The 24,666-nt window shown below is 30.7% G+C and overlaps 4 protein-coding genes across 4 annotated transcripts; 2 read left to right on the forward strand and 2 right to left on the reverse strand.

Moving 5' to 3' along the window:
- The first annotated feature begins 1,536 nt into the window (after positions 1-1,536).
- Positions 1,537-4,302, forward strand: LOC106763062 (probable serine/threonine-protein kinase PBL21). Its single transcript, XM_014647230.2, has 6 exons — positions 1,537-2,444; positions 2,523-2,780; positions 2,883-3,055; positions 3,165-3,244; positions 3,370-3,517; positions 3,772-4,302. Exons 1-6 carry the CDS (start codon positions 1,934-1,936, stop codon positions 4,123-4,125), a joined length of 1,524 nt encoding a protein of 507 aa, XP_014502716.1. The 5' UTR covers positions 1,537-1,933; the 3' UTR covers positions 4,126-4,302.
- Positions 4,303-4,570: 268 nt separating this feature from the next.
- Positions 4,571-5,432, reverse strand: LOC106764558 (polcalcin Ole e 3). Its single transcript, XM_022781662.1, has one exon. The coding sequence runs from the start codon at positions 5,066-5,068 to the stop codon at positions 4,814-4,816; it is 255 nt and encodes an 84-aa protein (XP_022637383.1). The 5' UTR covers positions 5,069-5,432; the 3' UTR covers positions 4,571-4,813.
- A 1,165-nt stretch (positions 5,433-6,597) lies between these two features.
- Positions 6,598-12,761, reverse strand: LOC106762994 (probable fructokinase-6, chloroplastic). The gene is made up of 7 exons (XM_014647143.2): positions 12,344-12,761; positions 11,623-11,831; positions 9,085-9,297; positions 8,573-8,770; positions 8,345-8,482; positions 7,570-7,686; positions 6,598-6,980 (listed from the first exon to the last, which is right to left on the reverse strand). The coding sequence occupies exons 1-7, from the start codon at positions 12,483-12,485 to the stop codon at positions 6,846-6,848; spliced, it is 1,152 nt and encodes a 383-aa protein (XP_014502629.1). The 5' UTR covers positions 12,486-12,761; the 3' UTR covers positions 6,598-6,845.
- Positions 12,762-22,957: 10,196 nt separating this feature from the next.
- Positions 22,958-23,883, forward strand: LOC106764083 (probable calcium-binding protein CML23). Its single transcript, XM_014648300.2, has 2 exons — positions 22,958-23,552; positions 23,674-23,883. The coding sequence occupies exon 1, from the start codon at positions 23,104-23,106 to the stop codon at positions 23,524-23,526; it is 423 nt and encodes a 140-aa protein (XP_014503786.1). The 5' UTR covers positions 22,958-23,103; the 3' UTR covers positions 23,527-23,552; positions 23,674-23,883.
- Positions 23,884-24,666: the final 783 nt, after the last annotated feature.

Below are 24,666 nucleotides of genomic sequence, written 5' to 3' on the forward strand. Positions count from 1 at the left end.
TTATTACTGTTTTAAGAGATAATATATAGTAGATTCATCATTAAAATAACTACAGTTATTTATATATAAATCTGAATCTATTAGAACGTTTTAAAACTTATATATGTAAACAATTATATATAAAGATACACATCATGATTCATGTCATGGTATCAAAATATGAAAAAACACATGATTTGAAGCAATTGGTTGTAAGGTTACCAAACTGCAAAGCCAATGGAATATTCGATATTGATTTTGCTTGATTTAAACTTCGTTTGACTCTTCTCTAATATTTTTCTAATGCGATGGAAAAATAATTCAGTAGATCTTTCACAGATATTAATAGCTTCACCATAACATAATTATTTTCACAAGTTGTTTCCCGTAATAAAAGAAAATAAAATAAGAATATTGAAATTTCATTTTTTTTTCTTTGACGTTTCCACTCAACCCTTTTAAAGTACTCAAAAAATATTATATAAGAAAAACATGTGGTATATAAGACACCTCAAATGCTTTGTTCAGACATTACATAAGCATTAATGTATTTTTATTTCAGTCATTACATCACAGCCCATGATAATTACTTAAAGAATAAATAATAAGAATATTTTTATCACCATTATTATTACAACCATTTACCCAACCTTTTATTCTTATAATATTTCTCAATCTATTCTTTCTTTGCTTACATTTTAAAAACGGGACTTCATTGATAGTTTTCCTTATTAAAATATATTTAGTAACTTTGTAAATTTTTTATACAATTCCAAATAAAATTATTTAGATTTTAATTGTTATTTTTTATGCTTTGAATTACAAATATTTCTGTTAAGAAAATTAAGAAGGAGGTTTACTAATAAGATATAAACACCGGTAATATTTAAATTCGACTATATAAAAAATTCACATTATTTTTTATTTAAAATCTTAAAATAACGAGTTAATAGATTCTTTATAGAATACTCTATTTTCTTATTTTTATCTAAAGTGGGACTTGCACCCGTTCGCAACGAAAATTTTATATGGGTTAAATATGTTTTTTATCCCTTAATTTTCAGTGAAAATTAGAATTAGTCGCTCTTCAAAACTTTGGCCTAATTTAGTTCTCAACTTTGAAATGTATGAATTTAGTAATTTTAACCAAAATTTATTAACTTTATTTAATATTTCAAATGCGTTTCTCAGTTAAAATTGAAACGAAAATGTATCAAATAATGTAAACAACCCAAATGTTATCATGAAACGTGTTTGAAACATCAAATAAACCTAACAAAATTTAGTTAAAATGATTAAATTCATACATTTATAGTTGGGAACTAAATTAGACTAAAATTTTGAGGAATAACTAATTTCAATTTTCACTCAAATTTTAGAGAAAAAAACATATTTAACCCATTTTATATGTTTTAAGATATAATTGAATTTCTACGTGCATGCATATAGAATGGAATCATTACATTATAAGTAGTTTCTTCTTAATTTTATATGTATGGTTTTATTTATTCAGGAGTCCCCACCTAACAACTAAATTATGCAGAAAAATGTTCCCTGGTGTGTGTTCTACCTTGTGTCACCTTCAGTCTCAGAAACACAAGATTCTCTTTCTCAAATTCTCACCATCAATTCATGCTCTCTCCTCCCTCTATACTATAATAATCATTTTAACATAACTTATAACTTAAAGGTGGTGTCATCATCATCATCACCACACTCTCACAATTACCCTTGATGATAGCCAACTTTTCTTAACCTTCTTTCACTCTGATGCAACCTTACATTAATCCAATTTCAATTATTCAAAGACATCCCCAACCACTTCCCATCTTTCTCTCTTCTTTTCTGTGCAGTTGAGAAGAAAAATATGCTCCAATCCAACAAGCAAAGAACTTTCTCCCCACTTTTCTTCTTTATCTTTTTTCTCTGACCCTTTTCTTCTCACTACTTCATCATGAGTTTCTGTTCTGATCACACCAAGGGTGCTTCCAATGAACATGTTTCCTCTGCAGTTGGAAATGACTCTTCTGAGAACAAAAGGCTCAAATTCAAGGCCCTTTTGAGAAAAACCATGTGGAACTTTGCCTTGGCGTGTGTTGGTGTTGATCCTTGTGGTGGCAGCAACGACCATAATGGTCAAAGGAAGACAACTTCGGAGCATAACAAGGCGTGGTTGCTGGCGGAGTCTGGAGCAGAATTGGCTACTGCTGACCCTCAATCGGTTCACTCATCTTTCAGGTTCAGTTTCTGCTCTCAGGTTGAGGTTGAGTCCTTCAACATGAGCTCTTCTGCTTCTGCTGCTGCCGCTGCAACCTTTTTGATGGTAAATTTGGAATGTGAATCTCAAGTTAAGGAGATGAAATGGAGAATACATTCGCTGGAGAAAAGCATGTCTCCAGTCTTCAACCCTTTGATCAGGTTCAGCTATGATGAAATTCTATCAGCCACTCGCAATTTCTCCAAAGGTGTGAATATTCTGTTGATGGAATTGAATTTGATTCCTTTGTGTGAGAGTGTGATTCTATGTTTTTTTCTGTGGACAGGGAGAGTGTTGGGGAGAGGTGCCTTGAGCTGTGTTTATAGAGGAAGAGTTGGGTTTTGGAGAACTGCTGTTGCTATTAAAAGGTTGGACAAGGAAGACAAAGAGTGTGCTAAGGCGTTTTGTAGAGAATTGATGATTGCTAGTTCTCTTCATAACACAAATGTTGTTCCTCTTGTGGGATTTTGTATTGACTCAGAAGAGGGTTTGTTTTTGGTATACAAGTATGTGTCTGGGGGAAGCTTAGAGCATCACTTGCATGGTAGTCATTTTATCTGATTTTGCTTAACTCCTAATGCAAGCCACATAGTGGTTTCCATTGAATTTTATGTTTTTCACTGATTATAGATGACCTTTTTTATAGGGAAGAAGAAAAGTTTGAAGGGTAGTTCTCCACTTCCATGGTCCGTGAGATATCAAGTTGCAATTGGGATTGCAGAAGCCGTGGCTTATCTGCATAATGGAACAGAAAGATGTGTTGTTCATAGAGACATTAAGCCTTCAAACATTCTTCTCTCCTCTAAGAAGATTCCCAAGGTAAGATTCCCCTTTGCTGATAAGTTCTACTATACCGTATGTAGTAGAAATTGTATCATGAAGAACACCCAACAAGTCATTCTGATTAGTTCTTTTTGCTAAATTTCAGTTATGTGATTTTGGATTAGCTTCATGGACTCCAGCCCCATCAGTTCCTTTTCTTTGCAAAACAGTGAAAGGAACATTTGGGTGTGAACTTAACTCCTTCATATCGATTTAGCAATTTGTGTTGAGGAGGGGGTTGGCTTTTTGCTTTCTTTATTTTCATACTTCGATCATTCAAATAAATTGTTCTATCTTCTTTTACTCGACAGTTATTTGGCACCTGAGTATTTCCAACATGGGAAAGTATCAGATAAGACCGATGTTTATGCTTTGGGAGTTGTTTTATTGGAACTCTTAACTGGCCGCAAGCCAATTGAAGCAAAAAGACCCCCTGGAGAGGAAAACTTGGTGATCTGGGTGAGTAAATGATAAAATAAAATGTCATATCAATGATATAACACACGGATTTTAAATTTCTGACTTCTACTAGACTAGAACAAAGTACAAAATTTGTCAGTTTATCTGGTTCTACTATAAAATTGCTCGATCTAGCTGCAAAACATGACATTTAAGAGTGTTTGGGTTAAGCAAATGTTTCAGGTTCAGTTTTTGTATTTCACTAGTAATCACAAAAGTTTCATCTTGTTTTTATCCGTGACATTCATTTTCAGGCTAAACCTTTGCTCAGGAAAGGGAAAGGAGCGATTCAAGAGTTGCTTGATCCTCAAGTCAAGTACAACTCGAGTTACACAGATCAAATGGCTCGGATGGTGGATGCAGCAGCTGCCTGTGTTACAAATGAAGAATCTAGGAGGCCAAGCATAGGTGAGATTGTTGCAATACTGAAAGGTGAAGTTGAACCTGTGCTCTCTAGAAGAAGGAAGTCTGGTTATCTTGGTAATGGGTTTGTGATTGATTATTACCCTCAGTTACAACAAACAAACAATGAGATGAAAAGTCACTTGGCCTTGGCAATGCTAGGAGTTCCAGAGTGTGAGGATGATGATTTTCTCTACGGTCGTTGAGAATTGTTTTTGCCATGATTCTCACCATAGTGCAGGGTTTAGATGTCAATGTTTTCAACTTGTTAGCAGAAACAGAAGCTCAGAGGAACATTACTTGTTTTTGTACATTTCTTCCTTTACCCCAAGGAGTAAAGTGTAATATATTTTCTTGAGTATAAAAATATTTCTATGGATAAACTATTCTGACTAAATTTTATTTTCATGGATAATTTTATATCTGTGTAGGAAAATTCATTGTTACAAGTTTATCCATGTGAGTGTTTAAGATTCTTTCTCAACTGTTAATACACACAAAACCAAAACAATTTTGTGTTAACAAAAGATCACCTAAATATTAAGATAATGTGCAAAACCATGTCATAGGTGTTTACATGACGTGCAAACTTAAAATTTGCACGCTTTTAAGTAGACTCCATTTAATAAGATAAATGTTGGTGCACCTATCATGGCGTCTAGGGCATGCACCTTGTTATATAATACACACAATATAGAAAAGGTCCAAAAAGAGGATTACAAAATGAAATGAAAAACCTGTGATTTTGATCATTATCTATATGTAGAAAGTCAGAAAGCATGCATACATACACAAAAGCTGTTTTCTCTTCTCATTGGTGACAACATGCATAGAACAGAACAAAGGAAGTAAGAATGAAATTGAATTAATTAATTAATTACAGAAGGGTGGTGGTTAAAAAATCTTTGCAACATCTCTGACTAGGCCACGGTTGGCTCTTGCAAATTCTGTGAACTCTTCGTGTGAAATATAGCCATCTCCATCAGTGTCAATCTCTTCCATCATCCTTTGCACCTCTTCTGGTGTTACTGATCCAAGTGCCTTCAGTGCTTCTCCGAGCTCAGCTGAAGAGATTTGGCCATCGCCGTTCGCATCAAAACGCTTGAAAATGCGCTCCCTGTCAGCCACGTCTTGAGGATCATCAGCCATTGTGGTTGGTTAGACAGACACAAATGTAGGAATAACAAATTATACTAATGTCTTGTTTCAATGAATGAGTTCCTTATGGTTTGTTTCGTTTGGATGAGTTGCACTTAGATTGCAGATTGGTCAAAGGGTGTGGAACTTGGTTCTTAAAGAGGTGGGGTGCCACTTGATGTAAGGACACCCTTTAATGTCGGGGTTGGTGTCCTATTTGGCAATGATCATCAGACATAGTCATGGTTTACAACCGTTTTATTACTATACTTTTTTGTGGATGAAAATGTTTGGGACATCAATGGAGAATGTTTCTGACTTCTGGTTGAAAATGGAAAATTCTCTAACTTTGGTTCAATTCATTGCTATGGGAAAATTTTAAACCATAGCTTCTCTCGGAGCATCTGTATAATTAAATAGCTATCTTGAATTCAAATATTCATTACCAAACATTATCATATTAAGTATTTTTAGAAGGCATAGTTTTTTAGGCCATAATCAAATGACCGACAATATTGATGATTAGCATATTCTACCGATAAGGTTGATAGCGAACTAACTTTGAAAAATATATTAATATTCTAGATGAATGCATGTTATTGAATTTATTGATAAACATATTTATAAATTATATCAAGTACTTATCTTATAAAGAGAACTGTAAAGACAGACTAAATGAGGTCACTAATATAAAGAATGGATATTTGGATTAAATATTTCTCTTAAAATTGCAATATTTCATGTATTTAAAGCCGTGTTCACTTGAGTGGATTTGAAGGAGGGTAATTGAGTGGATTTGAGAGAATTTGAAAGTAATTTTTGTTGTTGTTTATTTGAGTGAATTTGGAAGTAAACAACAGTGAATTTGAAAGTAAAGTTTGTGAGAATTAGTGTAAGATTTAATTTATATGACAAATTAAAAAAATTTACTTCCAAATCCACTTTCATTTATCTCTAAATCTATTCAAATAAACAACAAAAAAAATTTATCTTCAAATCTTCTCAAATCCTTTCAATTACTCCCCCCAAATCCACTCAAGTGAACAAGACCTAAGTCTTTATTTGAGGATATCCGTTCAAATTTTTATGAAGTTAACACTGTTATGTTGTTTGATGCTATTTGGTGTTAAATTTAATCCATTGTAATATAAAAAGGTTAATTAATATAAATTTTATTGAAAAATATATGTCATATACACTTATATAATTTAAACAAAAAAAATTGTTACACAAACAATATTATATAGATGCTTGAAGAATGAAAAGTATATATAACTAAAAAGAAAACATAATTAAAAATGAAATAAAATAATATAAAAATTAAAAACAATAATCTTTAAATACAAGTTATTATCTTAGATCATAAATGTATGAAAATTGGTATTGGAAAACAAATTTTAATAATTGTTAAACTACATAAGGGACTCACTATAGAAACCATTTATAAATTTGACAAAATATTACCTATATCTACTTAACTGTGCATATAATTTTATAGTAAACATTTTATGTACAAAATTCCTTTTTATGCTTTAGCTAAATTAAAAAATATATCACAAATTACATAGCAACTTCTACATCATAGATCAAGTACAAATGGGTACATGAAGAACAATTCTCCATTAGCCAACAATGATGAACTTGATTAATGTAGAATTTTGCCTGAACTAAATGACCAGTTCTTATTCATTGTTCTATCTAGCTCACAATTTCCCAGAAGAATTTAAATTCCCCTCTCCAAAAAGAATTTTCCTCACTCACCACATAATTACACTTAGTGGCCGCAAAGCTAGGAGACTGGCTTAAGCAGAGCATCAAGAACAGCTTCCTTGGTGGGTAAAGCTGGAATTGCACCTCTCTCAGTCACAGTCAATGCACCACAGACATTAGCAAACTTTAGAGAATCTCTCAACTCTTCTTCTTTCTACAGTCATAAATCATAAAAGTTGTCAGTCTCACCATGCATGATAATCTATAATAAATACCATTGTACAACTTATTATATTGTTAGCACATTTCAGTTAATTCTTAAGCCTTATGGGCACCCATTTGCAGGGTGATTATTTTCAGGGGAAATGTATGTTTGGTTTTTCCAATTTCAGTTTTGGCTTTTATATTTCAAATTGAAGAATTTATTTTTCCAATTTTAAAATAAGTGAACTTAACTTTGTAGTGATAATAAAAAAATTATTGCTAAAGTTTAAACACTGAGGCAATACTAAAGCACATATTTCTGAAGTTGGAGTATTAAACTCATCCATTTTGAAAATAGAAACACTAAATTCTAGTGTTACCGAAAGTATAAAGATTAAGAACACTTGTTTCCTTATTCCAGTTCTCAATTCTTCCGTGTTTTACATTTACAGTCATAAAATCACAGAATTTAAGGAAAGAGATTGAGATTTCTTTCAATAATTTAAACAATAATATGTGCTCCATACTGCAAGAGTTTCTGCAGTTGTGAGATGTAAACTTTTGGGATTTAATAACAAAAACAAATACATATTTCTCACCTGAATCAATGAAAGATTTGCGGCTAATTGTGATAACATTCCAGCCACAAAAGCATCACCAGCACCAGTGGTGTCAACAGCATCCACCTTCAATCCCTTCACCCTGCCACTGAATTCCTGCAAAGAAATACCAGCACAGGTTTCAAATCATAATAATCAATAGTACACTATGTTTAGCAGCATAAATGCCATTAGAATTTGTAGCTAATAACTTTTCCAATACTTCTTTTAGTTATCTTCTACAATCAATTCCCAAGAGAAGAGAAGATGTCAAACTAATATTCCCTATTTTGTTTTCAACAATTTTATGTTCCAACTATTGTATTCAAGAATTACAACAAGGACTCCTTGAAGGTTTATTATTACATATCTTTTTCATCAACATCGTACTTTGAAAATTTTGCTAAGATTAAGAACCTTGGCTCAAGTGGCTCCAAGTCTCTCTGTGAGACACTTGGTGCTGCGTTCAAATCCCACAAGCTGCTTTGCCTTAACTTTGGCTTCAAGGGATAACAGGACATTCTATTGGTAGAAGAGTTGTTGGATTCATTTTTTCTAAATGACACAAACACTGTAATGTGATTTTGCAGCTTTACTGTGCTACAAATAAGCTGCTTCAATTCTTAATCTGATGGGAATGTGAGGGTACAGTTTATGCAACAAGTGCTTAATTAGTAAACATTACTGCCTCCTGATACACCAAATGGTGACCATAAAACAAGTATTAGCAAGAGTTGAAATGAATTTCGGAAAATGGCATGTTTGGAAGGCTTACCTTGGTGTAATATCTACAACCTTCTGCACCTTCAGTAACTAGGAGTAGCTTGAGGTTTTCGTGGAATAGTTTACGTACAACAGCATCATCGTATGGATCCTCACCTTTTGTAAGAAAAGAAATTTCTTCTTCACTTACCTGAAACAGTCATCAGATTGTTACACCGTACTCTAGAAAAAGGAGCAAGAAAAGCCTATTTCTGAAGACTGTAATAAATATATGTTCAACCTTAATGATATCTGCTGTCTCCCATATACTCAGAATTCCTTCTCTTGCACTATCTTCAGAAGGCCATAAAGGAAGCCTCAGGTTAGGATCATAAGACAGAACTACACCAGCATCTTTTGCAGCCTTTGCTGCAGCTATGTGTGCTGACTTGCATGGTTCTGTTATAAGACTTATAGAACCATAATGGAAAATCTTCGCCTTGTAGCATGAAATAATAGAACAATATTACTATAATTCATAAATTTAGAAGAGTTAGAGCAGAACATATTAAGAAGTGAAACATAGACTTGGCAGTGAAGAAATTCATCCAAAGGGATACTAATAGTTAAACAAATTCACCAAGTATTAGCTGAAAGAAGTGATATTGAATAACTGAACAAATATTACGTGAGAAAAGTGCAACAGAAAGAATGTTGAGTAGCATGCTCAATAGAGGTTCACGTTCCCTTTTATTCCACTCGGGGTACATTTTGCTTTAGTTTGACAACTACAAACTCTGCTTTTGGTTTTACCTTTCTGATTAGGTCCAAATCAAGCTCATCTTCTTGGAGCAGCATATCAGCACTGGGATTACGATAAAACATGAACTCTCGCTCTCCATCACTCCTCAGTGTAACAAATGCTAAGGCAGTACGTGCACCAGGGTCAAAACGCATCCCTTCATGGTTTACATTATTGTCCTTTAGTATATCCGCAAGCATATATCCAAATTCATCTTCGCCAACCTGTTCACGTTGCAAAAAACATTACTCGAATTTAGAAGAGATATTTTAACTATGACTTCTAACTTGTAAGAGAATAAAATACCAAAATCAGAGTTTATTGATCTAGATATCAGATTCTCATTTGACTTTCAAACCAAAATGTTAGTGGTTGTAATTCAAGTTATAGAAGTTGTTAGACAGTTAAAAAGGTGTGGTCAACTTTATTGATGATTTGAATAGGAGGGTGTGAGTCAACTTGATTAATAACAAAAGTGATGTGTTTGATATGTTTAAGAAATTCAAGTCCCTAGCTTAGAGGCAGAGTGGCAATTTATTGAAAATTATAAGAACTGACAGTGGTTGTGAATATGTTTCCGATGAATTCAATAGTAACTATGAAGGAGAGGGTGTTATGTTATCCATGAAGTTACACCTCCCTATACACCAGAATATAATGATATTGTAGAAAGGAAAAAAAAAAAAAAAACCCATCATGAACATGATGAGACGTTGAGGAGAAAAGGCTTACCATGTTATCCATGGGGTGAGGAATCACCCACTAAGAAGCTAGAAGGAAAGACATGCGAGGAAGCTTGGACAGGTAGAAAGCCTAGTGCTGATCAATTTGTTTCAAGCATGTGTTAGATCAGTTTAGAAGAAAACTTGCCAACAACGAAGAGCAGATGATATTCATCGGTTATCATTCTACAAGAGGGAAGAAGCAAATGATAGTAAATAGAGATATGGTGGTTGATGAAACTAAAAGATGGGACTAGAAATCTAAGGCAAGTAGCAACTCAGCTAAATGATGTTTGAATCTACTAGTCTAATCGACTCTGAGATTAACATAAATGCTCCACCAGATCTTAGAAGATCCATAAGGGTAAGGCAACTTCCACCTAATCTAGATGACTATGTTATCATGCCAGACATTGCAGTAGATTCTGAAAGTGAACTAAGGCACTATGTACTGATGTCTGAAGTTAGACCAATTTACTTTGAAAGATCAATTCCAGAACCTAAGTGGGTCAATACTATGAGAGAAGAAATTGGCTCAATTGAGAAGAACCAAACATGAGAATTAGTAAGTCTGTCATCTAAGAAAAGGTTCATCGCTTTAGAGTGGGTATACAAAGATAAAGTAAACCCATATGGTGAAGTGATGAAGCAAAAAGCCAAATTAATTGCTAAAAGGTTCTTGCATAGAGAAGGAACTGGTTATGACGAGGCCTATGCACCTGGGCAAGAATGGAAACATTAAGATTGATGGTTGCAGTTAAAGATTTAAGAGGTTAGGCCATGTACCAATTATATGTGAAGTTAGTTTTCGTAAATGGATCTCTTGATGAGGAAGCATATGTAAGTTTTATGATTAAAGGGCAAGAAGATAGGGTGTACAGACTGAGGAAGGCCTTGTACGGCCTCAACCAAGCAGCAAGAGCTTGGAAAAAAATGATAGAGTTTTCTTAGCCAAATTGGCTTTAAAAAGATCATTTTTGAGCATGGAGTGTATTTTGAAGGTGTTGGAAGCTGTGACAAGCACATATTTGATGGTGTAGGAAACTGAGACAGGCACAGATTTGATGCTTATACAAAGTGATGACATGTGAATATTTGCGGGACAAAAATGAGGCTTAACTAACGATTTTATCTATGTGCCAGTATGCTTCAGATCGCTGATTAATACCATAGTGCAGTTAGAAATTTTTTTCTCTCTTGATTATGCCTGAGTAGGCAATGGTATTTTGTTCATTACAAACAGACACACAAACAGATACAGAAAAGGGTTAACCCATGATTTTGCCACTCAAAGATTCACATGCCAGACTTGAATTCCTTTCCTTAAAATTTGACATCCCATCATATTAATTAATCATTTTGCCAACATGCGCACCAAGTGAAAGCCTAGGTGGTTTTGTCACACAAATGCTTAGATGACATTAACAAGCCATATTAGCAATTAATAGATCACTTCAGAATTCATTACTGTTTCTTATGGAGACTAACAGAAACTTATGTGGTAGATACTTTCACTATGGAGGGACTAACAAATGACACAGATCTTGTAGGGACCAATTTGTTATCCCATAAATATTTCAAGGACCAAAATAGTAGTTAACTCTTGATTAACCTTATCATCTATTTTTTCATAAAAGCTGATTATGTAACAAACATGCTGATTAACATTACAAGCCTAAAGTTTGGCAGCACAGGGATAAGGATGCCGGGACAATATCAAGTTTGCTAGCAAAGACAATATTGGCAGTATGCCAAAGCGAACAAGTAAATATGATGCTTCCTATAACAGAAGTATAGAAACAACCTAGAGAAGTACCTATATAATACCTTTCCAATGAAAGCTGATGAACCCCCTAATCGAGATATGCCTACTGCAACATTAGCAGGGGCACCTCCAGGAGCCTTTTTAAACGCAGGTGCTTCAGCCAAAGAAAGGCCACTGACAGTTGGGACAAAATCAATGAGCATTTCCCCAAAACAAACCACAAGAGGTGATTCCTTTGTTTCAGGTGTCCCATCACCAGGAACAGCCTTTCCTGTACAACGAAAAGTTGAGTAGTGAAAATGCATTCATATCATAACTTGATACCCCTAGAGAAGTGATACTAAAGAAAGAAGCAACAAGATCTTTTAAACAAGGAGGACTTTGAATGAGGTTCTGCAAGCTTATTTGCACTTAAATAAATAGTTTAATGGCTATCACTAACATCTTAAGCTTATTTTAAGAACATTTTTATGTTTTCTACACTATTAACTAATAAAAAAACCAACAAAATTATTGATTCTTATTGATTCATGCTTATTAGTTTCTTGTCTTAATTACTTATCAGAGAAAAGTTTACTAAATAAGGTCTTAAGTTTATTATCCAAAGACACCTAAAAGCTCACATGTACACAACTCAAATTGATAGCACAAACTGCACCCTCCCCTAATTGCAACAAGCATATTCGAAAACATTGCAAAGGTTCAAACAGAACAGAAAACAGTTGCTCTTCTTCATAGCATGCATAAAACTAAGATTTAATGAAGACCCATAATTTGAATTACCTCTGACATTCAATTTGACAATAGGAGGGGTAAGAGGGGAAGCAAAGGTGGAAGCTTTGACAGTGGGCTGACTGAACTTGACGGAACTTAGAGGGTGAGAAGCTACACTCCTGAAGCTGAAAATGCCACAGTGAAGAGCCATCAAACAAGGAAATCACTACTAAACACCCCTCAAGGACTTGGCTCTTGAAATTCGTTTCTTTTCTCTCTTTATCAACCGAAATTGAATACTTTTTCTGGCTTTGGGATGTGGGTAATAGAATTGGTGGGGTTTGTGTGAAAATTGCCTTTGGAGTGGACGAAATCTGGGTTACGCTGTGTTGCGGAGTAAGCAAAGGAGACAGAATGCACGATATGTGCAATTTCTCTGCTGCTTTTTTTATTATTTATTTGTTTATCAGACAATAGAAAGATTCATAAGCATCTGCACGTTTTGAACTGCTTAGTGCTGACGCTGTTCAACTGAGAATCATGTCATGTTACTATAACCGTTAACTAACAAACCTAGTTTATTTACCCTTGCCACCTGTACGCAAATATTTGAAAAACAACTAAGATTTTACACATCCATAAATGATAAACAGAAAGTATGAGTAAATACAATGCAAAAACACTTTTGGTATTTCAGTCGATTTGTCTAAGAAAATATTCGATATGAATTTTACGATAAAAATATGAAAAATATTCTATGACACTTAAACTTTTACATTTCATACTATTTTTCTTTACTTTTCACTTTTTTTAAATACAAAAATTTACACATTTATAACTATTTTATTCTTATAAAAAATGTTAAATAAATATAAAAATATATGATGTTACTACTATTCTAAAAATGTGTATTATTGTGAAGAAGAATTTTATAATAAAAATGGTCAATTAAGTTAATTATAAAGATTAATAAAGTAGGCAAATAATATGTAATGTGGTGTGGTATAGTGATATGAAAAAAGAGGGAAACAAAATTTGGTGAAGTTTGAGAAGATTGATTATTACAACAATGTTTTTTAGTCCCTTAAAAAGATTTTAAAAGTATTAGTTCCAAAAAAATAAGTTATTAAATATCTATTCGGACAAGTTTTCTAAAAATAATTGAATTTAACTTCTTAATAAACTGATTTAACTCATGTACATATTATATGAAAATATATATAAATTAATTCACGCATAAGTTAATTTAACCCTAAAAAATTCCTTTTTTTATGAAAGTTATGAAAAAACTCACTCAAACATGTTTATAAAATGGTCAAAATAGTGACGTACACACTTTTTCTAACATAATTTACACAATAAGTTGTTCTATTTCAGAAAATTAAAATTAATTTGTATTTATTATACTATGATAAATATAAATTATGTATTTTTACTTAGTTTATAGTCTATGTACACACCTATATTCTTTGGGGGGGGGGGGGGGAGGAAAGTTCATGCACCCCTCAAATGTTCTAATTGACATTTTGCTTTCTGTAAAAGCGACTTTTTGAAAACATTCCTAAGATTTTAAAAATAAAATTAAAAAAAAATTAGAATGTGATTTTCGGAATACAATTTCCGAAACAAATAAAATATATTTTCGAATAATGCCTTTCCAAATGAATTTTGCTAAACACTCCTATATAAAATTTGTTTGAAAAAGAATTTTCCAAAATACGTGAAATATGTTTTTGGAAAGAGCATCTTGAAATAATTTTTTTTTTTGGTATTTTCTCTCATCCTTTTCCTTTGCAATCTTGTTCTTCTTTCGCAACAATGATGATGATGGAAGCACTGACAGTGTAAGTGGTGCAGTAGTGGTAGTGAAAGGTGTTTGAATTAGTAATTATGGAAGTGCTAAAAATAATAACCTTATATAAGAAACTCAAACCCAATTATTAATTAAGATTTGTTAAGAATACACTCCAATTAATTTTTAACAATATGTCAAAAGTATTCATAAAAAAATATTATATTGGTATTAAGTTTTCAAGATACATATGCATCTATGTAGAAAACTTTTTTTCAACATACAATCTTAGAATGTACTTTTGTTAGGAACTTTGATAACATTTTGTTGAGATGAAAACTATACATATTTTTATTTTCTAGATAAACAATGAAAATGTTTTTTTTTTATTGAGATATATTAATAAAATGTGTTTTGATTGTATATGTTAATATTAATTTCATTAAAGGAGGGTGGAGAAAAGAGAAAGAGAAGTGGAGGGGTTAGAAGAAGAGAGTGGAAGGGGAAAGGGATATATAAGAAAAGAGGGTAGAAAACTTAAAAAGAAAGGGCGTGAGAATAGAAAAAAGGGAGGTACTGAGGACAGCATGATCCCCAGTTTAAGTTGGGCCCTTTGTACAGGCCTATGTTCTTAAGGGACTGTTTCATCCTGCACTTTTGAAATTTTCTAAAATACCTTTATTAAGATGTGATTAATTTTAAATAAAAGTAGAAGAATTTGTTGACTAGATATATAGTTATTTTTTAATAAAATACTAAGATTTTATAAATATATAAATATTTGAATTAATTAAATTAATTATGAATTAAACAATTTTGTTTCTAAATATTTAATATTTATTTTAAATTATTTTAATGAATTAATAATAAGTACATGATGAAACGAAAGTCCATAACTTTTTTTAGGTTTTTTTAGGTTCCAGCCCATTCGATGGTTGTCCCATTTTCTTTGACTACAAAAAGTTTCCCTTTTAATTTCAATGATATATCATATAAAATGTGTTTCCAATAATAAGAGCGAGAAAAAATATTTTAAAAAATTTAATTAAAGAAGTTTTAAAACAAAAAATATTAAAATAAAAGTTATCTAATAACGGTTAAATAACATGTGACATGATGAATTCAATTAAAATAAAATTTTATCAAGACAAATTTGAAATGATTTTATTACTATATTAAAAAATAAACTTTAAAAATTGATTTATATAATGTAAATTTACTAATGTGATAGAGTCTTGCTCTAAGAATGTATTGGTGTAGTACATGTGTTTAAAGCTTAAAGCGCGTAAAATGATGCGAATCACATGAATGAAGTGATGATATGAATCACATAAATTCTATAAAATAAATTGATTATAGTTATTTAAAAAATGCAAATCCACATATATATAAAAAAATCATCTGAAATTTGTTGGAGAGCAAACAAAGTCTCACATTGAGTGAAAGAAAGACTGGTCAAGAGTTTATATATACATAAATATCTCCAATGGTAAGCAAACCCGTGAGGGCTTGGCCCAAAGCGGACAATGTCTTACCATGTGTGGAGTTCTATGTGTCTTTTCTTGAAAAACTCTAAAATCATATTTATTGTGTTGTCAAGTGATAGAGTTGTTGAACCATAAACCACATAAATCAAGCGGGCCATGTGAAATTGTGTGGCTGATGGTACCAAGTTTTCTTGCAATAAATGGGCATCTACTTTGTATTCATAGTCACTACCATGTCCTCTTCATCATTTTCTATGTTCTGTTACCTGCATACGTTAGAAAATTGTGTGACATTTAACATTGTTGTCGTGTTGCTTTCGTTGGCATCAATAAGTTTGGAGAAAAACAACTGTAGTTATCACAATTTTTGTGAATAGAAAGTATAAGTTGGTTTGTCTCGTCAATTCTGCTTTTCATCCTTCACGCAATTATATGATCGTGCTATCTCATCTATATATTTCGTAATGTTAGAAAGAGTTAAGAACATATTTATATAGTGACATTCTATACTGTATTATTATTATTATATCTTTATTTAGCGTTTTCAAAAATTGTAAAGAAAGAAAATAGGGAAAAAACTGTTTTATTAATTTTGAATAAAATATGAAAAATATATATAAGAGAGAATCTATAATTCTGTTATTTTATTCCTATAAATATTATTCTATAATTATTACTACAAATCACCTATAATAATAACAATATATTCTCTCAATATGATTTATTTTCTAACACTCCACCTCAAGTTGAAGTATAGACAAAGCTTGGAATACATAAACTCAATTTGAAATATGTAATTTGTCTTCAAGAGTGTTCGTCATTTCCGTTGTTAACAACGAATTGCAAGAACAAATGAAGGGCCTGCAGCAACAAACTGCAGGGGCAAACAACAATAGATCTGCGGGGATTACACTATCCTGCAACGGTTGGAATTAAAAGGCTAATAGCCACAAACCTGTAGGGACTTAATCCAGAGGCAAACAACAACAGACCTGCAAGGACTACACTACCCTGCAACGGCTGGAATTAAAAGGCTAACAACCACAAACCTGTAGGGACTTAATCACTCTAAACAGTAACAAAACTTCAAGGGACTTAACTGCCCTAAACAACAACAAAACTTCAAGGGACTTAAACATAAGAGAATAGAGAAGAAGATAGCGGAAGCAATAGAGGTAGGACCAGGTGTTGGTGCATCGGTGGCACAAGTGGCGGGGACGATGGCTGCGAAAGTGGTCGGCGACGGTGGCCGACGACAGTGGCCGGAGCTGGTGGTCGGACGACAATATCGGATGCGAGACAGAAACCAGAGATTGTCCATTAAAGTATAAAGGCACAGTAAAAAAAGAAAATAGGGAAAAAAACTGTCTTATTAATTTTGAATAAAATATGAGAAATATATACAAGAGATAATCTATAATTCTGCTATTTTATTCCTATAAATATTATTTTATAATAATATAACATTATTACTGCAAATTACTTATAATAATAACAATATATTCTCTCAGGGATATGATTTGTTTTCTAACAAAAATATAGTATTTCAACTTTACAAACAATCAAATATATAGTCTCATCTGAAAATAAATTCAAGCTTAAGTTAAAGCCTACATAAAAAAAAAGTTGTTGAATAATCATATTTTAATAACTTTTTTTAATATTATCTGTATGTTATTTTATGATTAGTTCATATTTATGATTATTATTATAGATTATAAAATAATTTTAGATCAATTATTAAAATATTATAAAATAAATATTTTTAAATTATCATTGTTATAAAGAAATTGCAAAGCAGCTTTGTTTTTCCCTACCACGCGCCAATAAAGGTAACACGCTTTTGTGAGACTCGTTGACCATATCAATTCTGCTCTATCAATATCATGTGAAATATACCGTAATCTATATGGAATTAATAAATCAAAATTTAAAAACAATTCATTATTAACAAAATTTTTAATTAAATTCAAGTTTCGTTAAGTTAATGTAAGTTAGTGTTGCTGAAAACTAACTCATTCTGGAGTGGAGCATAAATAAAACACAGTTAGAAAATGTAAACAAAAGTATTTATTATTCTTATTTATAAATAAATATCTATAAATATATAATTTTCTTAATAAAATATCATTTATTTTTTATTTTCTTTCTTTTTATTATTTGTGTTTTTGGTAAATTCTTTTAAAAAAATCTTGATAGACTTTTACTCGTACTTCAATATGTTTGTAGAATTTATTCATTATTTTCATTAACTCATAATGTAACTTTCTAGAATTTCATAAAAAAAAACATTTTCTGTAAAGAAGGGATTGAATAAATTTTTGTAGATCACCTAAGGTTATGTTTCTTATTAGAATTCAAAATATCATCACTAATTCATTTTATACTCTTCATCAATAATAAATAATTTCAAAATACTTATTCCATAAAAAACAAAGCATGTTAAAATTATTTAGTCAAAATACTTGAGCTTGTTTGGCAGCAACATAGGTTGAGCTCCAACTATATCCAATTGAGGTTTAGATTCTACAATACCAGTTGAATTTTGGGTATAAGGCCATAAAAATTCAATATTGAATATAATCAAGAAATCCATGGTTCATAATATGGTGAATATGCGATTGAATTCTGACCTTTGAAAATGTTGATACCCAAAAGCAGTCAATCAAACACATGAAACAGTTCATACATGTGTTTGGTGATAAAGATAATGAATGTTGACAACTAATAATAGTTTTTGTTTCCCATGCTATTAAATTTTGATTTTCTTTACAAATTATCTTAAAACATAAAGATATTGATGACAACTACTTATTCACTCTCCACATTATGTTTGTCAACTTCCCTTGTAGTGAAAGTGCCTAAACACTTAAATATGATGAATCATATGAACTAGATGAACATATAATTGCATGTAAGACTTTTCCCAAACTCTATTTCAACAAAAATATCATCTGTTGCAAAATCTCAAGTAATCAATTATAAGAAGAAAGTTAATCTTTGTAAAACAACATTAAGCTAATTCTACAAACTCTAACTTATCTTGTCAAGAAGAAGTTGATCTAGATGATGCAAGACCAAAAATGACTGACTATATCTCCATAATCTCATTATAAATTCCAAATACGCCAATAATTTAGCTAGTGCACCTATGTTGGATAAACACAAATTTTTCCACTTTATCACATTACTCAATGCGAGACTTTCTATGTTTGTTCTACAATATTTTCTATGATGGTTATTCAAGCATCACAGAGTACATGATGTAGAAAATATGAAACTTTATGACAGTTAAAAAGACCTGACATAACTTACTGTGTCAAGTGTACATATATTTGTCATAGTAAGTTAAACTTATAATGATATGCATTAATAACCTTAGCATTGTAGGTTGACTTATTATATTGAGTACTTAACATAATAAGTCTAACTTATTAGGATGTGTTTTTGATTATCAATCTTAATAAGTTACTTAATATGTCAAGTCTATCAATATTTGTCATATAATAAGTTTCATTTACTACGAGAGTTATTGGTAGACTTGATATAATAAATCCAACTTATATAGGATTACTAATATTTGTAGTAAGTTAGATTTACTATAATAGTTAGAGCAATAACTATCATAATAAGTAATTTTTTTATATAGCTTTCCCCTGTATTTAATATCCTCTACATACAATTCTCAAACAAAAAGATTTCATTCACTTAAGTTATAAAAAAACTAGGCTTAAATCCTTAATTGGTCCCCATGTTAGGAGGGAATTTTCAGTTTAGTACCCACTTTTAAAAGTGTATACATTGAGTCCTCATGTTTTGCAATTTGTGTCAATTTAGTCCCTTTGAACAATCAATTTGGCTTGAAAATTGCAAGTGGACAAGTCATTTTGAGTTGCAGCATGTTTATTAACGGTTTGAACGTTTGGACACCTTCCAATTGCTGTTACAAACTTGTTTGAAGTGTCAATAATTCACTAAATTAACACAAATTACAAAACATGAGGACCCAATGTATACACTTTTAAAAGCAGGTACTAAACTGAAAATTCCCTCCTAACATGAGGACCAATTAAGGATTTAAGTCAAAAAACTATTAAAAAAAACTTGTTTTATGAAATTCTATACAAAATAAAGAGTTCTATAAACTTGAGAATTTTTACATATACTCTTAAAAAGACTAAACATTCTACTAAAAACCTAAGATTTCCACAACTTATCAAAAACACTTAAAAAAAGAGAGGAAGTCCACTGTGTTTTGATGTCTTTTATATTTGTATCTTGAATTAGGGATGAATCATTGAATATATTAAAAAAAAAATAATGAAATTAACCAATGTTGAAATTCATAAAAGGAAATGAAACCACAAACGGTGTATTTAATTTATGGGTATCGAGTGCTTACAAGATGGGTTGAATTAAAAAAAAAAAAAAGAAGCTCCACAATATATTCACTTGTTAGGTTCTATTTTATTAAATGTGGTGATTACATGTAAAACATTGACATACTATATCTACGAAATATCGATAGCATAAAAGTTATAAATGCAATAAAAAAAAAATTGTAGACGGTCGAACAACCTTAGACTTAGCCAATGCCCATAATATTAACAATAAACAAGTTTTCTATTCTTGCATTAGTTAGCATTTTCTATTCTAAACAATAGTTAGAGCAATAACTATCACAAGATAAGTTTTCAAAGCCTTAAACAATATCTAATACCATATAAATTTTAGTTGACAAGTGAATAGTGATAAATGATGAACCCCTTAAACATTTTTGGTATAACAATTAGAAGGTATCAACAAATGCACAAAAACAAAACAACAAAATGCTTAAACTATAAGCATGTCTCTGCCACTAAGCAAACCAATTTCCAATCATATTGATAAGTGCATATTATAATATAATAATAATATTAACAAAATAAATAATAATAACATTAAGAAAATAAATATTAATAATAAAATAATTATAAACAACAATAATAAACAATATAATAATAAACAATATAATAATATTAATAAAATAAATATAAAAAATAATAATTTTTTATTTTTATTAATTAAAATATTATTTAATCTGATAAATCTATCACATCATTAACTAATTTTTATAAATTTTTATCTCAAGTTCTTTAATCTAAACAAATTTATTCTCACATCTCTCTCTTTAAATCCACTGTTCAATCTAAATACAAGGTAAAAGTGGATTTTTTTTTCTTATATAACATAATTTGATTTTTAATTTATAGTTACACCATACTGTAGTGTAGTTAATATTTACATGGATAATACGGTTTTGTAAATGTTCAGAATTCGGTTTACGGGAAACCGAATTCTGACTTCTTATTTAAAAAATTTTCAAAAAAATGTTATAATTCGATTTTGGAAAAACATAATCTTAATTTTCTTTTTTGATAATTTTTGCAAAAATATATTCAATGATTTTCAAAAACCATTTAAGATTTTAACGGTTTTAAAAATCGATGAAAGGTTAAAGATTTTCGAAAACTATTTAAACGGTTTCTAAAATCTGTTGAAAGATATATTAACTTTTAATATATTTTTAAAATTCTGCTTTTAATTTAAAATTAATAAATAATTAATTTATTTTAATATTATTTAATACGCTATACTATATTAAATCAAATTTTACATTATTATTATTAATATTATTATATTTAATTTCATTTTTAGTTTTATTATTACTATTATAATTTTCATAATAATTATTAAAATAATAACATATATTAAATTATATTAAAATAAATTAAATATTTTCTAAATTTTATAATAAAATTAGTTTAAGAAATTTGTTAAATTAAAAAATATTATATTAAAAATATTAGAATAAGTAATTATATTAAAATAATAATTATAAAAATAATAAAATATATTAAATTTGTTAAGTAATTTCAAAAGTTTATTAAATAAAAAAATTATAATAAAAAATTATAATAAATTAATTATTTATTAAATTTTAAGTTAAAAAACAGAATTCAAAAAATATGTTAAATAGTTATTTTTTAAAAAATATATTAAAAAAATATAATAAAATATTAAAATTAATTAATTATTTATTAATTTTAAATTAAAAGCAAAATTTTAAAAATATGTTAAAAGTGGTTTTAAAAATCTTTAACCTTTTACCAGTTTTTAAAACCGTTAAAATCTTAAATGGTTTTTGAAAATCATTGAATATATTTTTGCAAAAATTATCATAAAAAGAAAATTAAGATTCTGTTTTTCCAAAACCGAATTATAATATATATATTTTTTTAAATTCTTTTAAATAAGAAGTCAGAATTCAGCTTTCTGTAAACCGAATTCTGAACCGTTACAAAACTATGCTATCTATGTAAATATTAATTACAGTATGTTTTAAATTAAAAATAAAACTATGTTATAGAAGAAAAAAAAGTAAATGTATAATAAAACTATGATGATATTTAAATGACTAAAGATCTTCATGAATGCCAAAAAGGTAAGCCTTAACACTTATGTAATACAATAAATATATAGCTCATAAATCATTTTCATATTTAAATTTAGAAGAACGAGAAAAATTTAAATTTAATTATCAATTACAAATGATATCGTAAGCATGTGAACAAGTATTACAAGTTGTAAATATATATTCAACTTGATACACTTATTGAAACGATCCAATAATTAAGGTCAATTTATAGATTATCATAAAATTAAACAATAAAAAAGTAAATGTGATGTTGTGACTACTTACCATAATATACTCTGAAGATTTTTTTGTATACGGATCACAACCATGCTTATTGATTTATTTCAAATACGTAGGATTAATTTACTTCACACAAATTTTTAATGCACATTCACGTGTAATAGTAAGAAGTATGTTATATCAAATATTTTAAATGAAAAAATATTAAATAACTTTCACGCTTTCATGATAGTAGATACTTTTAATTATCTTTATTTTTTTCCTTCTGAATAAAAAGAAATTTGCCCGAATGCATTTAGAAAATTCCTTTTCAGATATTAAATAAATTCACAAAATCAAAACCGTTTTAATTCTGTGATATATATTATTTATTTTATTCCTTAATTAATACTTTTTATGTTTGAAACATGCTAGTCTTTTCTAAATTTAATAACAAAAGATAAGATCACCTTTTAAATAATTAATGACAAAATTGTTTCTGAATATCTTGTTTCCATTATCCCCGAACAAAATATCTTCTCGTGCACTCCATCACGTGTACTGACACGCGTCACAATATTATTGGATAAGTGTCACGTCGCTATTCCTTCTCTTCTAATACACTCCACTGCCGTTGATCAAACTCACCACTCCCCACTCTCTTATTTTTACGGTTATCACGTCGTCATGGACGCGTTAAGCAAGAAACCGCGTGAAAAAAACGGCTCACTATAAATACAACAACCCAACCATAAATATCGCCCTTCCCTTTAGCGTGAGAACAAAACTCCAACAAGCAAACCCTAACCCGAGCCTTAGGACAGATTTTCATTTTCGTTTCTCACTCAAGGTCAAGGAGCAGTGAGACAACGCCATGGATGACGAAGTGCGCCAGATCTTCAACAAGTTCGACAAGAACGGCGACGGAAAAATCTCTATCACAGAGCTGCGAGACATGCTCGGCACGCTCGGATCCAAAACCACGAAAGAGGAACTGAAGCGCATGATGGAGGAGCTCGACAAGAACGGCGACGGTTACATCGATCTCAAGGAGTTCGCGGATTTCCACTGCAATGACGCCGGAAACGACGACTCGAAGGAGCTCCGCGACGCGTTCGATCTTTACGACGTCGACAAAAACGGCCTCATCACTGCGAAGGAGTTGCACGACGTGCTCCGCAAGCTCGGCGAGAAGTGCTCCCTTAGCGACTGCCGGAGAATGATCAGCAACGTTGACGCCGATGGCGACGGCAGCGTTAATTTCGAGGAATTCAAGAAGATGATGGCTCGCTCTTAAAATCATCGCCACTCCATTGTTAAAAGGTGCGTTTACGTTTTGTGATTCCAGGGTTTCGTTTAAGCAGTTATTAGGAAAGTATGAAATTGCACATAACGTAGTTGTTAACATCTTCTGTACATCCTCTACTGTGACATGTGGCTTTAGGTGTTAGGTTAGGGACTGAAGATTGAAGAATGAAGAAGTAGTAGTAGAAGTAAAATTTGTAGGACTAAGTTCACTAGTTATTATGATAATAACTCTTGTTTTTCATGGAAAACCTATAGATGTTTTTCATAGAAAACCTATGTTGTTTTTTTTAATTCCATTTTCACTGCACTATTATTTTTCAAATATGAATCGAGTTACTATTCTTAATTTCATGGACTGCAACACTTTCTTTTCTTCTTTAAACTTTTTTGCGCGTGGAGCCAATACTGGACTAACATAAGATATAAGATATTTTTTCCGACGTATCAGGAACGGAAAACATAGGTTTCTTTTTCAGTTTTGTAGAGAAACAAGCAATTACCCGTAGTTTTGACTTGTTCTTTTTAATTTTATTATTATAATATAATACCGAGATTTTGAATGATTGGTTGAAATTGTCTGTGCACGATATCTGCAATTTGGAATTGAAAGAATTAAAAACTGAGAAAATATAAACAAAAACGCGTGAACGGCCTGAGACGGTTCATTGCGTGATGTCATGATGTATGATGTGAAGGGAGTGGTGGGTGGTGGTGTTGCTGGACTAAACGCGGAGTTGAATTGAAATTGAATAGGGTAGGTTTGGTTTGGGAGTCAAAAGAATAGGAAATTTAATAGCCAACAACCTGCAATATAGCCATTCCCTCATTTGTATTAATTCCCTCAGTTTTTGGTCCACACCTTCTAACGGTCTATTTCTCTCATTATATTAACTTAAAGAGGAATTACTCGTAAATAAGAAAAGTCCAGAGTTAAACTTTCCTCTCTGCAGTCTTCTATCGGAATATGTTTATGTGGCGTTTTTGAATGATTCTAATTTATTTAATTGAAATACCTAACTCTTTTTCTTTAATTTTTATGATGACTATTTTAAAAATTATGGCAAAATTATGATCTAAGTTTTAATTTCTAAACTATCTGTAACAAATAGTCCGCACTTAATGTTTTTAT

This window comes from Vigna radiata, chromosome 6, assembly GCF_000741045.1.
Source record: "Vigna radiata var. radiata cultivar VC1973A chromosome 6, Vradiata_ver6, whole genome shotgun sequence".
Classification (NCBI taxonomy): domain Eukaryota; kingdom Viridiplantae; phylum Streptophyta; class Magnoliopsida; order Fabales; family Fabaceae; genus Vigna; species Vigna radiata.